The sequence below is a fragment of the Callorhinchus milii genome, unplaced genomic scaffold, assembly GCF_018977255.1.
Source record: "Callorhinchus milii isolate IMCB2004 unplaced genomic scaffold, IMCB_Cmil_1.0 Scaffold1, whole genome shotgun sequence".
NCBI lineage: Eukaryota > Metazoa > Chordata > Chondrichthyes > Chimaeriformes > Callorhinchidae > Callorhinchus > Callorhinchus milii.
This window is the reverse complement of record NW_024704742.1, coordinates 22,308,269-22,324,924: the sequence shown is the minus strand read 5'-3', so window position 1 is coordinate 22,324,924 and position 16,656 is coordinate 22,308,269. Positions and strand designations below refer to the sequence as shown.

At 40.2% G+C, this 16,656-nt stretch overlaps 1 protein-coding gene across 1 annotated transcript in view; it reads left to right on the top strand.

The window, feature by feature from the left end:
- The window catches only part of ttc29 (tetratricopeptide repeat domain 29), a 110,107-nt gene that overhangs the window by 59,717 nt on the left and 33,734 nt on the right, over window positions 1-16,656 (top strand). The window contains exons 6-8 of the mRNA XM_007899158.2: window positions 5,745-5,836; window positions 8,318-8,441; window positions 14,835-15,066. Of these exons, the coding sequence (XP_007897349.1) occupies window positions 5,745-5,836; window positions 8,318-8,441; window positions 14,835-15,066 (448 nt within the window). The remainder of the gene's footprint in view (window positions 1-5,744; window positions 5,837-8,317; window positions 8,442-14,834; window positions 15,067-16,656) is intronic.

Sequence of the window (16,656 nt, the reverse complement as noted above, 5' to 3'; positions counted from 1 at the left end):
TTATTGACTCACTACTGAATGTAATGACAGCTGATCGACAGTGACCTCGAAGAAATAGAAAGATTCATGAAAAAAATAGGAGCTCGTAGAATTAAAATATATCTCCCCATTGGTTGTAGTGGAAGGATGGTTCCATCATTTGTATTGCTGCTGTTATATTGGCGATACAGTAAAAGTGCAAGGCACTATTTTTGCTGAGCTGTGGGCAGAGTTTTGCTGGTCTCCTGCGTGGCTTTGGGGGAGGAGATGAGTGACAGCTCCATGATGTACACTCAAACACACGCACAGAGTGTGATTTACTGCTGATATGTTTTTTTTTCTGATTGATTTCTGTCCTGTCAGCTCTTTTCAATCAAGAAAATCGAATGGCAGTACAGGAGGCCATTTAATTTTTTTTTAGAAAATGAATGTTGCCCAGGCTACAGTTATACTGCAACTGGCAGAGAGGAAAACTGAGTGAGACCACCTTGCACTAAGGTCATTATATGTGAGGTTATTCTGACATTGACAGCATTTTAGCCCCATTGTACCAGATATTGGGAGTAAAAAATTTGAGGAAAAACATAGGATAAATTATTTTCCTCGAACAATCACTGTATACTGAAATGTAAGAAATAAAAATAACCTGGCAAATGCCTTTCCAAGGATAGAAAAAAGATTTGGATGTGAGTATTGATAAATTACTCAAGGTTTCAAGGCAATGTAAATCTGCTGTCAGTAAAACTGCTCAAGTACTAGGTTTGATTCTAAGGGTGTTTGACTTTGTCTAAAGAATTTATTTTAACATATTGTAAAGTTCACTGGTAAGTCAATTCATCAAACAATGCAATTATCTGAACTGATTGCACAGATACAAATGAAATCGCCTGGCTATCCCATATGCATGTGAGTGCAGTGCAATACTATACAAACAAATAGTGAATTTTCAGTACCTAGAATAAATGGAATATGCTGTTTTATCCAATATGCAATTAATTGGAGATCATGCTGATCTGCAGGAGCTTTTTTCCAATACAATCTATTCCTGGAGAAGTTTCTGTGGTTCGGCAGGAATTCTAATGGGATTCCTTATTAAGAAATATTGCAAATTAGATCCAGTTATGGGTGTGTTTTTGGGAAAGAATATTGAAACATCTCAGGTAGTTATAGAGGAGCAACAATGATGATACCTGGACACAATTATACGTTATGAGGATTGGCTTGTAGAACTGAACATTATAAAAACATTATTTTCTAACTTCCATTATAAAACACAGAAAGGGAAATAAACCAGATCTTTAAAACAATGAGATGAATTAGGTATAAGGAGGCTATTTTATGAGCACTTGACCATTAAGTAAAGTAATTTTCCACTACAGAGTAATAAATTACATAGTATCCCAAATAAAACAGGCACTATTAACTCCTTCAAAAAAGAACTGTGAAAATCACGAGACACAGATCACTAACAATTGGTCACTCACTTCATGGCTGTATGTGGCACCTAGCTCTGTGTACTTTGGCTGCCCTGTTAGGTTTTAAAAAGAGTCATTACACTAGCAGTAGAACAACAGATTGAATCGGGAATACATCCCAAAGTGTTGGACAGTGGCACCAGAGCTGGAGGTTAGAGTCAAAAGGTGTGGAGGGCAATGGTAGTGGAGGTGGGGGATGACAGTGAAGGCACTGTCAAAGAGCAAGATCTTGAGATGGGCTTTGAAGGAGACTGTTCATCATGAACTGTGAGTTGAGAAGGTGAGAGCCACAGAACAAAAGATTAGAAAAATAGTTTTTCCTCTGACAAGTTTAGAAGTTTAACAAATTTAGGTTCTACAAGTTAACTAGTAGAACCCTAGTAAAGTAACAAATGCTTTGTCAATTAAATCGTTCAATAAATAATTGGATAAATATTTGGATAGGGATTAGATGGTTATATTTACTCCAATAACAACAACAAAATTACATTTGTAAAGCGCCTTTCACGTCGGCAGGACGTCCCAAGGCGCTGAACTGACAGAGTTATGGACCCGAGCTGAGGGTAGTGGTGGGGTGGAGGGCAGGGGGGGGAAGCAGGGAGATCGAAAGCACGGTTGAAGAGGAGGGTCTCGAAATGGGTCTTGAAGGTGGCAAGAGAGGGGTTGAGAGAGGGACTGCGGGATTGAGTTCCAGAGGGTGGGGGCAGAGTGGCGGAAGGACCGCCCTCCAATAGTGGGGCGAGCAAGGCGGGGTACATGAAGCAGGCCGTGCCCGCTGAGCGGAGGGAGCGACCAGAATGGTAGGGGTTAGGAGGTCGCAGAGGTAGGGTGGAGCAAAACCATGGAAGGCTTTGAAGGATCTTGAACTGTATCCTCTGTGTGATGGGAAGCCAGTGGAGCTGGGCAAGGATGGTGGTGATAGGGTCGCGGAGCCTAGTGTGGAAGAGCATACGGGCTGCAGAGTTTTGGATGATCTGCAGCCTGTGGAGGGAAGAGTTGGGGAGGCTGACAAGCAATGAGTTTGCACAGTCAAGCCTCGATGTAATGAAAGCGTGTATGAGGGTTTCAACGGCCTGCGGTGTGAGACAGTGTCAGAGCCGAGTGACGTTGCGGAGGTGGGAGAAGGCAGAGCGGGACATGGCGCAGATGTAGAAAGGATAGTTGAGGGTCAAACAAGACCCCAAGGTTCCCGACTGGCTTAGCAAGGTGGAGTGTGCAACCATGGATGGTGATTCTGTCAGCGCCTGAGGTGAGGAGGCGCTGACGTGAGCCAATCAGGAGCGCCTCGGTCTTGTTGACGTTGAACTGTAGAAAGTTAGCTCTCATCCAGGACTTGATGCCTGACAGACGTTCTGTCAGCACAACAGTGGTCCTAGAGTCAAGGGCGGAGGCAGAGAGGTAGAGTTGCGTGTCATCCGCATACATGTGGAAGTTGACCCCATGTCTGCGGATGATGTCACCAACACAGTAATGGGGGGGCGGGGTTGCTGCATTGTCGGAAGTGTAGTCCTTCAGATGAAATGTTAAATAGAGATCCTATCTGCCTGATCGCTTGCCTTGAAAAGAATTTTGTTTCAAGTTTTGTGATGTATTTGATCTTTACTCTACCTAGCTCTATAACCTCGCCTAATCAAATATGTACTGGTGGACTTTGCTCAACCGGTTTGGGAACTGGCAGGCAGAACTTTCTGAAACATCACATACAGCTTTGAGACTTCCTCCTCACATGTAAATGTTTGTAGTGTAATTATCATGTAATAGTAACAACAGGCTGCCAATTTCTGCCATTTCTCAGCATGTAATAAAATAATTAATGTGTAAATGAGAAAAATGTTACACAATACTACATAGAGTATATTGTATGTGGCAGTTAATCTTCACTTGCAAANTCTCCCTCTAAATAGTGCAGGTATTGTATTACTCCCTTTCTTGTTATAATAATAATCCTTGCATTTGATATAGTGCTTTTCACGTCTTCTAGACGTCCCAAAGCGCTTCACAGAATGTTGATTTAAAACATCTTAATTTGTAGACCTCTAAGGGGTTTCCCTTTATGTTCTTTGTTTTGTCTTCAAGTCTTTTTAGTTTGTTAAAAGGAATTCAGAACGTGTCGCATTTTAATTGTGCCCATTGTATCTAAATGCTTCACCAATTATGGTAAAAGAGTCAGGCAAGTCAAACGGAAGTGCTACCAAAGGCAAGGCCAGGTAAGTATATAATCTGAAGGTATTCCAGCTTTCTACATCTTAAACAAGGTGAACAAGATCAGTCGTACCAATATTGGACTCTCCTGTGTCCAGTAGTTTGCATAGGAATATACAGAACTGGAATAAAGTATTGCAACTCATCTGCTCAGTCCTACCATTTGAAAATCTGGTGCCCAAGAATTCTCCCTTGTTGTCATTTATTCCATTATTTACAGCTCGTTAGTTTGCAAACTACTTTTTAGAAATTATTGAATTGTTACATTTGACGGTTAAATGGCCACAGTGAATACCTAACAATCATTCTATTACCACAGATAACTATGCCTCATAGTAGAATCACTGCAGCCAGACAACTACTATGATTCTGATGGTAAATATGCTATTTATTCACCACCCTTTCTCATTGTACAGAAAACAAAAAGAAAATATCTAGATTGATAACTGATAAAAGATGATGGCGTGTTTGTGTTTTCAGCAGTTTTCCCAAGAGCCAAAACTAGGGCCCAAGCCAGACCTTATATATTCTGGTCCTACCATAGATTTTTAAGAGGAACTGATACATTAAGAGTGTGACTTTCTTAAGAGTTCAGAATTACTGCTGCAACTTTTTTTTGCTGAGCCAATGAATGAAATGTCATCCCCATCTGTAGCTAATCACCTGGTCTTTGTGATTGACTTTTTAAGGAAGATACAGTATTTGTCCAGACAATGTGTGAATATCATTCTTAATTTTCATTTCCAACTTCCAACGAGCTAATATCTATTGGGTAAGGTCTGCCATAGGCTAACTGAATTTATACACCGTTCACTTGTGCCAATCTTAATTAATTTCTAGTGCTTGTTTAAATCAAAAACAAGAGAATGTTCTTGCATTTATAGCAGACAATCCCACCATTTCTTTTCATTAATTATCATATTAATCCTGACATTGGAGTATTCAGCTGTTTGTGGCCATTCTCTCCCTTGTAAACCTCTGACAAGAATCTGAGTTTGGCACATGGTAAAAAATTGCATCTCAAAGTGCTTTGGTGTTTCTGTACTTGTCATGATCTGATTGATCATTATTAATTTTCATTCGACAAAGTTTCCTGGCATGTGAGACAGTTGCCCCTGTAACACTCAGCACTTCCTCTGATGTCTCCAGTGGAATCAGCTTTCATATTCCCTTATGTCCACAGCATGATTTAACAGCAGAGTGAGGTATAGCAGTGGAGTATTTATCTACTCCCTCAACTTCCTGCTTGTGCTCAACCCCAAGGCTTGCTTCTCACTGCAGTCACCATTTACTCTGGACTCAGCATCTGTTCCAGTTGAATTCAACAGTTTCCTCTGTTGAGCTCCAGTGATCCCATTTTTTCTTTCTCTACTCTCGCATATATGATTGATAATACATTAGTCTTGCACAGACCACTTGACTAGCTTGTTCGTAGAGTCCTGTAGCTCAGTGGTTAGAGCACTCGCTTTGCAAGCGAGAGACCTGAGTTCAATTCCAGGCAGGTCAGGGCGAAACCTTGGGCAAGTTTCCTTACTCCACACGCCTAATAATAGTCCCTCCAAAAAAACAAAACAATAATAAATTGGTCATTTTCAATCCATATGACTGTTTGTGGGACATTGCTGTGCGCAATTGGCTGCTGTGTTCGCCCACAAATATACAGTCAATTCACTTTACAGTGTGTTCTGTGAAGTGCTTTGGGACGTCCTCCCGACGTGAAAAGCGTTATATCAAATGCAAGGATTATTATTATTATTATTGTCTTGCCTTTAGTTGGCAATTAACTTCAATCCTCAAAGTTAGAGTTATTGAATCTATTGGATGAAAAATATTTAACATAATTAATATAATAATATAGTATATGAACAATATATGAAATGTAACTATTGCCTTCACCAATAATAATTCAATTGATTAATATCAGAGACTTCAAAATAAAATAGTTTCTTTGTGAAATTCCTATTTATACAGATAACGTTACAAACATTAGCCAGGTGAAAAATAGAATGTGTTCAGAAATAATTGATTACACTGGCTGTCTCTCTCCTTTTTTCAAAAACAATTTTGGTTTCTTTTTCTCTTATTCAGTATCTACAAATGTATTTGAAAGTATCCGAACTCCTGAATGATGATTTTGGCTTGAGCAAAGCCTACGAAGCTATGTCTAAGGCCTTGGTAAGGTAGGTTGCACATCCTTGTCAGTCGAAATTCGTTCAACTGTGAAACACTAAATTGTTAGCGGTCTGTTGCTAAGCATTTACAGAGTACTTAAATTTGAAGCAATGCCCTTCTTGAATGACCCTTTCATGAAAGTTATCCAGTTATTTTCCAGACACAACTCAGAGACAGTGTAAGGGGTTGAAGGAAATGTTGAGATATTTTGTTATAGCAAAGGTTTAACTTATGTTCAGCCTCAACCCTATACATTTTTTGTGTTTTAGACATATATCTAAATGCTATTGAACTTGAGGATTTTAAACGTTGATTTTAGTTTTGAAATGCACGTATTGTATTAAAAATACTTCTGAGAAACTAATTTGTTTTCCATTACCAGAATTGTTGGGGTCAATCTGAGATGATTAAGTGTTTTCCCACTGGAAGCATTTTTTTAGTTACAGATGTTTCTGTAATGTTACAACTCAAACATTATACATGCTGCATTTACATTAAATCCAATTCAACAGTCCAGTAAGCACCACAATTTATTAAATGAAACGGGTTCTTTCCGAGATGAAATTTTGGAAATGACCATAGAAGAAAAATTAAATTGAAAGTGTTTACATTAATTCATGAAATGAAGGAAGCCGATTAAATTTCCACCTGTCACCAGTCCCATTTCTTATTGCTAAAAGCTGTGGTCCTCAAACTTGGTGGCACAATTGGCAACCCCCCTGAGTGGCTGTTTTCATCTCTACTATATTTGATTTCTCCACACTGAACAAATGATTAAGTTTTCATGCATTGGTTCAGCCAAAATCTATGTTCACTCAACCACATCCTTTATTGATTACTTCTACTGCAAACAGTAGGCTGTGTGTGATGTACATAATTGGACAGTTGTCAGGGGATGAGAGTGTTAAGAGTCCTGTTTCCCCAGTTGGAAATTGGATTCACCTTGATATACAAATAGTCTGTGCCATATCCTCTCATCCTTGAGACTAAGGAAACCTGTTTTCTCAGAAAATAAGTTAACTCTTTAAGGTCATCCTGTAACGATTTGTCAAAGCAAATGAATAACATGTTTCTTCTTGCTACACAGCCTTAGCTCCATAAGAATCATAGTTTCAAGCTTTGCTGCAAGGCACACAGGAGTTTGCATGAAGAAGTTGAACTGTGTCAGCTGACGATCAATGCATTAACATTGCGATGTAAATTTGTATATCTTTTATAGAGGGTGCATTGCGATAATCATTGCATTGCTCAGTTTATTCCATGAGTGAGAAAAGAAAATAGTTTTCCTTCTCCGATTGTAAAAAGTTCTTACTCAACAGGGGTTTGTAAAATGGATATTTCACTGTTTCCCCACTGTGGGCCTGAAATTTTCTTGTTCTTAGACATAAAGACATGTGTCTTAAAATTTAGGATTGCGTGGAGTTTTGGAAAACTATCTAAAATTCAGCCTTAGTTTAGAAACCGATTTCCCATATGATTCCAATAAAAAAACTGAGGAAACCAGGCTTTCAAATTAAGACTGAATTTACAAATGTTTTCCCAAATTCCGCACAACCTTATATTTTACAACTATGGTCTTCAGACCAAGGCCATGGGGCGTTCAGAGCTGCATTCTTTCTTTCATTTGGAGAGTACAGCTCTACAGTCTCCAAGGGAATCAAAATGTCCTCTCAATACTGGCACCAAACCTGTGTAGTAATTTCATGCCACTGTGACAACCAGCTGACTAGAGCCATTCCCGTTGTATAAGCCATTACTGGAAAAATGTCCACTCAAGATGTATTGTACTTCAGCTTGTACCAATGTACTTTTGACTTCTTTTAACAAATTGTTTGTCAGCTAACCATGGTAACTAAAAGTGATCTTCATAAATAGCTTTACTGTGTATGTAGATCCTTTCCATATTAACCTGTTGCCAGTTATTAATTACATCAAAGTTGGTCACTAACACAAATGTCTAGAAATACAGGTATGCAAATATTATATATTGGTATGTACACAATACCAATACATATCAAGAATGATAAAACGTGACCTTAGATCTCAAATCTGACTCATTGCTGTATTGCTTTAGGAGAGGAATTGAATTTTCAGTAATAAGCTATTTGCATTTTTGAGTTGCTACTTTCACACATATGGGTTGTCATCATTATGTTTACTGTTGACAAACAGTCCAACCAGTTGATTGTTAAAATAATGTCCCATTTTAAAGATAAAGTGAAAAGATTGCTATTTTGGAGTTCAGAGTAAGTTAATTCTCACTGAGTAAAAATTACTATTTTTAAAAACAGATCATTCATGTGCAATAGACAATAGTAAAGTACAGAATGCAAAGTACAGAATGTGTAAAGCTGTAAGTTACATATGTTTTACCCAAACTTGAACAATGCAAACCAACATGTAGGTTTTGATCGATTTTATAATATTTGGCTTGGTTTTATCCACCAGATTCATATTAAGCCAAAAGTTTTGCTCTTTGTATCCTATAGCGTGGGAAATATCAATGAAGCCATTCGTTATCTTGAAATGTTTGTGGAGGTGGCAAAGAGACTCAGTGAGAAACGGAGCCTAGTGGATGCATGCAAATCCCTTGGGGTCATTTATAATACCCTGGTAAGTGTCAATTTATACTTTGTCAGTGGAGTGCCTGTTGAAATAAGGAAAATGCCCATTTGATCCTTATTTGGTGAAACCCAAGGATATTTTTACATTTTAACCTTCAGGAGTGCAGGAACATTTCTGCCCTATTGAATTTTTTTTTTAGAAATTTCATTTTAACTCTGACTTTACCATATATGTTCATCTTTCTTTTTCACTAACCCAGTTTACACTCTGATATTATTTTGCCTGGAGTTGTTTTAGTGAAAAAATAATGTTTTGCTAATTGAGATGTAAGCTTAGATTTATTGATTTGAAGTTTTTTTTTTTCAAACCGATTTTTTTGTTTTTATTTCCCATCCTTTATCTGATACTGTTCTGTTCATTGTATTTGTTATTTATCTGATTTATTATAATAATAATAATAATCCTTGCATTGATATAGCGCTTTTCACGTCGGGAGGACGTCCCAAAGCGCTTCACAGAACACACTGTAAAGTGAATTGACTGTATATTTGTGGGCGAACGCGGCAGCCAATTGCACACAGCAATGTCCCACAAACAGTCGTAGATTGAAAATGACCAATTTTATTATTGTTTTTTGGGGGTTTTTGGAGGGATTATTATTAGGCTCTGTGTGGAGTAAGGAAACTTGCCCAAGGTTTCGCCCTGCCTGGAATTGAACTCAGGTCACTCGCTTGCAAAGCGAGTGCTCTAACCACTGAGCTACAGGACTCCACAAGCTTGGTTATAGTCACAGTAATTTTCAAAACACTTTTCCATTAATAGCTTTATCAAAGCTTGTGATTTCTGATTTTCTACTTTCTCTCCTCACCCCTTTTCCTCCATTTCCCTCTCAACCCACATGTGCTACTAACTGAGATAAACTGATTGAGCTGAACTATTCTCAGTCATCTCATGGTCAATGGACAATCAAGGTAAAAGGTTGCAGTGCTGAATAGAACTTTTACTACTACTTTGATACAGTTTTACCCCCCACTCCACCCCCGCTGCCTCCGCTCAGCTGGCACCGGCCTCTTGTTTGCTCCTCTTCCCCTCTGCTCCACCATCGGTGGCCGTGTCTTCAGCCACTGCGCCCCAAACTCTGGAACTCTCTCCCTCAATCATTCCGCCTTGCCTCCTCCCTCCCCACTTTCAATTTCCGTCTAAAGACCTTCCGTTTTGATCGTACGTATGGTCACCTCCCCCTCCTTCTTCTCCTGGCTCAGTGTCAGACTCTACCACTATCAAGCACTCCTGGACGCGACCCCACGTGAAGGGCGCTATATAAATGCAAGTTGTTGTTTTAAACTCAACAGCTGCTTAGGTCTCTAGGTTTGATTTGGGGTAAAGCTGTGTTTACATTGCCCAAGTGTCCACCATCAATCAGTATGACTTTTGTGGTTTGTTAAAAGTGAAACTAACAACTTAGTTCGAGTAGTTTGTTTTTTTTACTCAGGGCATAGGGAAATCTGGATTCTTCCTCATTTGCTCACTTCCATATGCAACCACAATATTTCTGTCATCCCAAGGAGGAGAGAGGCAGAGCAAAGATTTGAGGACATTAGACAGATATTCAATCCAGTATTAACTTGAAAATTGGTTCCTTTTCATAATTATTATAATTATTAATCATAATCCTTGCATGTTATATAGCACCTTTCATGTCAGAAGGACATCTCAAAGAGCCTCATAGGATTTAAAGTGCAGTGACTGTGTAGTTTGTAGGTAAACGTGGCAGCCAATTTGCGCATAACAGTGCAATACAAACTTCCATGAAGTGAGTGACCAATTTTACCTGGGCCATTGTTTCACAGTACAATGCCCCAGAAGAAACTCTCATCTTTTCAAATAGTGCCATGGATTTTTAACATCCACCTGAACTGACAACCTCAGGTTTAATGTCTTATCCAAAGGACAGCACTCCCCGACTACTACATTGGAGTATCAGCATGAAGTGTTAAAGTCTTGACTTAGGCTTGAATCCACAACCTTCCAACTCAGAGGCAAGAGTGCTACAGCTGAGCCAGGCTGTCACCCACTTGTGCAAATTCAGCATCCAAATTATTACTGAATTGAAGAATTTTTCTACAGTTTTGGGCTATTTTAAAATTTACGACAAAATTACTTTACTAGCGAAGACTAGGTTGAATTTCAGGCCTACAGCCCATTCACAAAATGTAGACTTATACAGTCACATGAATACTTTGTGGATAGTACCCCTAATGATTTTCTCCTGTCAGTAGAAAATATCTCTCTCCTCTCCTAAATACTTGTTATTTAAGTTAAATTTGGAGGTGACAAACCAAACGTTAGAAAGCATAGAAGAGCTACTGTCCTCAAAAAGGAAGAAAGAAATAATGATCCAAATATAATAAAATGAACACAAGATATTCAAATAAGGAAAAGAGGCTGGAAAGTAACAATTCAAAGCATTAAGCACAAACTGTTGTAATTAAGGTATATGCATCTGGTACAAATATTGGCATTATTGATAAGGCAAGATTATGGCAACAAGCAAGAGATGGAGCTACAAAATAAATCAGTAAAACAAAATCTTATGCTCAGTGGAGGAGTGGAATTATACTTATGTTGCCCTTTAATAACTATTCAAATGCAATTCTCCATGGAATGCTTTGGTCCAGTCCTTTTGGGAGCACGGGAATTTCATCAATTGAATCTAACCAGTCATGGTTGACCATTGTAGATTGTAGTTAAATTGATATTCTGGAGCATTCCTTGATAACATTTTCTCTTAAATGTTTCAGTAATATACATAGTACATAATAATTAACCAAAACAAGGAAAATCTTGTGGACTAATTAAACGAAAGATATGACCGAATCTGGACCACAGCATGGGATCGGTGATCAAAAAAACATCTTTGACTTTGCAATAAATAGATGATTTCAGTTCACCTGTTTGCCCATAAACCATTAGTAGCTAAAGATATTATGCTGCCTTTCAAACTCTCCCCCCCGCTCGCCCCATCCCCACTGTTCCTGGCAGTTGAGAGAAGAGCTAGATACAACAACAACAAGATTACATTTGTATAGCGCCTTTCACGTCGGGAGGACATCCCAGGGCGCTGGACAATGTACAGCATTTCAGACCCAAGCTGGGGTCATGGGGGAGAAGGGAGGGTAGAGGAAGGGGGGTGACCAATGGCATGGTCGAAGAGGAGGGTTTGAGGCGGGACTTAAAGGAGGCTAAGGAGGGGGTGAGTCAGAGTGATTGGGGAATGGAGTTCCAGAGGTTTGGGGCAGAGTGGCTGAAGGCTCTCTTGCCATTGGTGGGGCAGGTGGTCGGGGGACGTGGAGCAGGCCGGAGCCGGCTGAGCGGAGGGAGCGGGCGGGTTGGTAGGGGGTTAGGAGGTCACAGAGGTAGAGGGGGTGAGACCTTTGAGGACTTTGTAGGTGAGGACCAGGATCTTGAACTGGATCCTCTGATGGATAGGGAGCCAATGGAGTCGGGCGAGAGTGGGGGAGATGGGGTCACAGAGTTTGGTGCGGGAGAGGTCACAGGCTGCAGAGTTTTGGATTATCTGCAGCCTGTGGAGGGAGGAGTTGGGAAGGCCGACAAGCAGGGAGTTTGCATAGTTGAGCCTGGAGGTGATGAAGACATGAACAAGAGTTTCAGTGGCCTGAGGGGTGAGGTAGCGGCAGAGTCGGGCGATGTTACGGAGGTGAGGGAAGGCAGAGGGGTCATGGCTTGGATATGGGGAAGAAAAGCCAGTTGAGGGTCGAACAAGACACCTAGGTCCCTGACTGGCGGTGAGTTGAAGTGTGCAACCATGGAGGTCAATGCTGCCAGAGGCTGAGGTGCAGAGGCGCTGGCGCGAGTCAATCAGGAGGGCCTCAGTCTTGTTCACATTCAACTGTAGGAAGTTTGCCCTCATCCAGGACTTAATGTTCGACAGGCAGTCTGTCAGGACAGCAGTGGTCCTGGAGTTGAGGGTGGAAGCAGAAAGATAGTTGGGTGTCATCCTGATGCATATGGGAGTTGACCCCATGTCTGCGGATAACGTCACCAAGGGGGAGCATGTAGATATTAAAGAGGAGAGGGCCAAGGACAGAGCCTGGGAGACGCCAGACATGACAGTGCGAGGGCTGGAGGAAAAACCGTTTGAGGCAAAAAAGTGGAGATGGTGAGAGAGATAGGAATCGAACCAGGTAAGGGCAGGTCCGCGAAGATTAAGTAAAGAGGAGAGGCGGTGTATGAGGATGGAGTGGTCGACAATGTCGAAGGTGGCAGAGAGGTCGAGGAGGACAAGGAGGCAGAGGGAGCCCTGATCACAGATGTTCAGAATGTCATTAGTGACTTTGACCAGGGCTGTTTCTGTGCTGTGGGCAGCCCGGAAGCCGGATTGGAGGGAATGGCGAGAGAAAAAGGAGCGGAGCTGGGACTCGACGACTCGTTCCATGATCTTGGAGAGGAATGGGAGCTTAGAGATGGGGCAGTAGCTGGAGAGGAGGGATGGGTCCAGGGAAAGTTTTTTCAGGATGGGGGTGATGACGGCTATTTTTAGAGGGGTTGGAACTGAACCGGTTGATAAGGAGAGGTTGATGACATCGGACAGGAGAGGGGCCAGAAGGTGGAGCTGGAAGATGAGGAGAGAGGTGGGGATGGGATCGAGGGAGCAGGTGGTGGGTTTGAGTTTGCGAACAATCGTGGAGAGGGAGGAGGGAGAGATAGGGTCGAAGGATTATAGGGGGGATGGGTAGGGGGTGGGTCATGAGGGAGAGGTGATGTGGGGTGGCTGTGGACGAGGCTGAGGTGGCTGAATGTATCCCCTCGATTTTGGTTTCGAGGAAATCCAGCATCTCCTCACAGTTGGAGTTTGAGGAGAGGATGGGCGAGGCGTGGCAAGGTGGACGGAGGAGACAGTTTGTGGTAGAAAAGAGAAGCCAGGAGTTGTCCTTTGCCTCCAAGATAACCTTGGAGTAGAAGGAGGATTTGGAGGAGGCAGGAGCGCAGCAGTAGATCTTGGTGTGGTGAAGCCAGATCTGCCGATGGACAGTTAGTTTGGAATTGGTCCAGGCTCGTTTGGCAGCTCGCACTTGTGCTTGAGAGAACGGAGATGGCTGGTGTCCCAGGGGGATTTACGGGAGTATGAGGCAGTTTGGGAGGTGCTTAAACCCTGTGGATTGGGAAGTATGAACCAGACTTCTATTCCATGTTACTCTATTGCTGAAAACAAAGCCTCCTTCCTCACAAGAGTATAAATGTAGCTCGGGGTGGAGGGAGTGGGGCAATTGTCGCTCTCCTTCCAGAAGGGGTCCATAATTGTGTTGATCTCCATTTTGCCTGGTGAACAGGCTTACTGCTAGCACCATTGGTTGCTGTCAGCTGAGCACATCTCTCTCTTGCAAAATGTCAGCTTGCTTGGGGCTACATAGCAACCTTTCACTTAAAGATTCCTCCTCACAGGTAGAGCTTAATTAATGAGCGTAACCAGTGAGACATAAGGGGTTAAGGGTTTATTTTTTTTGGCAATGACATTGACAATGATCTTGTCAGTAGCACTTTCCCCTACAGGCACCTGCTCCTTTAAGCATTCTCCAAGGTACTCCTTGTGTGATGGAGTAGAAGTGCATTTAGCATGCACTGCAGTGCCACTTGACTGGCAGTAATCTGATGCCTTCTTTACTATAGTGTTTACCTTTCCTATAAGGACAGAGAAACGTAAGGTACATTAAAATGTTTAGGTTTTTCCATAAAATTGAAAATTAATCAAACAAGAGTTAAAAGCAGTTCTAAAATGACTTTTGTAAGGCCATGATTGTGGTATGATCTCTGCAAAATAATACTTTCATGATTCATAGAAAATGTTAGTGAATTATTGTGCAGCTAGGAAGGAGAATTATTAGCTAGGATTAGCTTTAGAATAACTATGAACGATATATTGTTTTTAAAACATTTTTATGTAGCACGTGGTTGAAGGTTACGTTTGGATTTATTGAGAACCAAAAGCAAACACATGTCTGATAACAGCAAACATTGCCTGATCTCTGTGTTTTAGTTTCAGTAATAGAGACCAGATATGTGAAAACATTATCCTGCTCCGTTTATTTGATTCAGTTGAAAAACCTTGCATAAATTCACGTTTCTCTGTTGACTTCATGTACATATTTTGTACCCAGTCTAGAGTTACAGATTCCAGTAATATCTCTTCACTTCCATGTTTTCAGCTTGAGATGAATTCCCAACACATAAAGGTTACTGTTCTGTTTTTGTTTCTCATGCAATCAAACAAGGTCTTTGCTATAACCTCTGTGTTACCCTGGAGTCTATGCATTAAGAAGCATCCATTTACACTGACTGATCTTATTCCACAAGTATCAGAAAAATCTTTTGCCATTCTAAAAACCTATCTGACTTTTTCCTTTTTGTAAAATTTCCTAACAGGGCCGATATGACTTGGCTTGCGAGTACATTTCACAAGCATATGATATTGCCATAACGTTAAGTGATCTACCGCTGCTGGAGATTGTGCAGGTTCACTTTGGTATCGCCAAGGCTCACTCAATGATGACCGCGGTTTGTAGAAACATTGAAGCTGGTAAACGTGTCAATCTCGACCGTTTGGTGATATGGAAGAATAATAGAATAGACATGTTCAATGAGCCCATTACAGATGGTAAGTACTTGGTCACAGAATCCATTAGTGCTTCTGTATTGTTAATAGCTCAATCATATTGTATGGATAGTTGTTCTTTTCACAGCAATCACACTGTTTTAGTTACTTTTTTAAATTTGATCATTTTAGATGTCATGTCACTTTCTTGCTATTGACGAGCATGTTTAGATATTTATATGTGTGAAATCCATTGGAGAATGTGACTGGCTGCACCGGTAACGTGTGTTAATTGGTATTGGCAGATGGAGCCAGTGTGCTTGAAAATTTTCTTATGTCATCTCAGTAGGAGATGGAAAGTGAATGATGGTTAGTCTTTACTAATGTGTTTTCATGTTGGTCAATGTGATGATGATGCTGGTTAGGGATGCAGACTGACATGAAGTAATGATTCTGAATTTGAAACGTACATTACAAAATGACATTGAAAGCTGTTTTTTTCTGTTGTGCTAACAACATTTGGTCCTTTGCATTCAAAAGCAGAGTGGTTCTCTTTTTTTAAATCAAGTGCGCTATTTGAAAGGTTTGTTGTTTGAGGCAATTTAGTGGTTTGGAAACTTGATGCAGCATTTAATGATAAGAAGTCAAATTTGAATGTTCTTTTATCTAATCACAATATGCATCAGTTTTGTAGTCGCATAGTTACCTCATTCCAAAGAAATCTATTATTTATTTTAAATTGTTAAATTGGAAATTTGTTTAGTAAACATGATAGATGTTTATGTTTACTCTATGATAGATGCGTGAGTTTCATTGCCTACAAGTTTCAATAGTTAAAAAGTGACAGTCGATATTTTAATGGTAAAAAGTCCAAATGGTTTGTGGTATCTTGTGTAAAATTAAATGTGTTTTTTTTAAAACTCAGTTACAAACAGTTTGGAAGGGAATTGCATAAATGTCTGAGGAGTAATTGTTGAGCAAGGAGCAGATACGGAGACTTTTGGATAGAAATTCCATCCGTCTATTTATTCTATTTATGTAGAATTTCAGAGACTGTAAAATTTAGCAAATTAGGACTGTATTAAAAAATTGACAAATTCCGGATGTGCTAGAATACTGCAAAAACAGAGACTACCTAAACCCAGGTGGAATTTCAACTCCACAGCGTGAGGGAACTGATTTAATACACACAATTAAAATGAGTTAATCATTGAAGCACCCTGGGTTAATGGCTGTGCCTAATGCTACCCACTTTGAATCCATTTCCTCTGATGATAATGACTTACATTATTTTTGTTTTAAATTGAGGGAATAAACAATATTAAAATTTATCATGGTCATTTTAAAATAAGGATGAAACAACAGTTTTTATTTGTAATCTAAAATGCGGAGCTATTTAGTATAAGGTGGTGCGTAGCTCATTAGGACAGCGAGTATTTGAAAATCCATGTGAGGTCCAAATGAAAAACCCTACAGACATACTCCTGGTTAACATCATTGTTCTTTTTTGCATTCAAAATAATATTTATTCAAGTAAACATCTTAAACATCCCAGCAGGAACTCTGGTCTATATAAGTGAAAAGTAGGAGTAATATGCAGTTTGCTATCACTAACAGAGTCCATGCTTGTAATACGAAATCCATATTATAAGT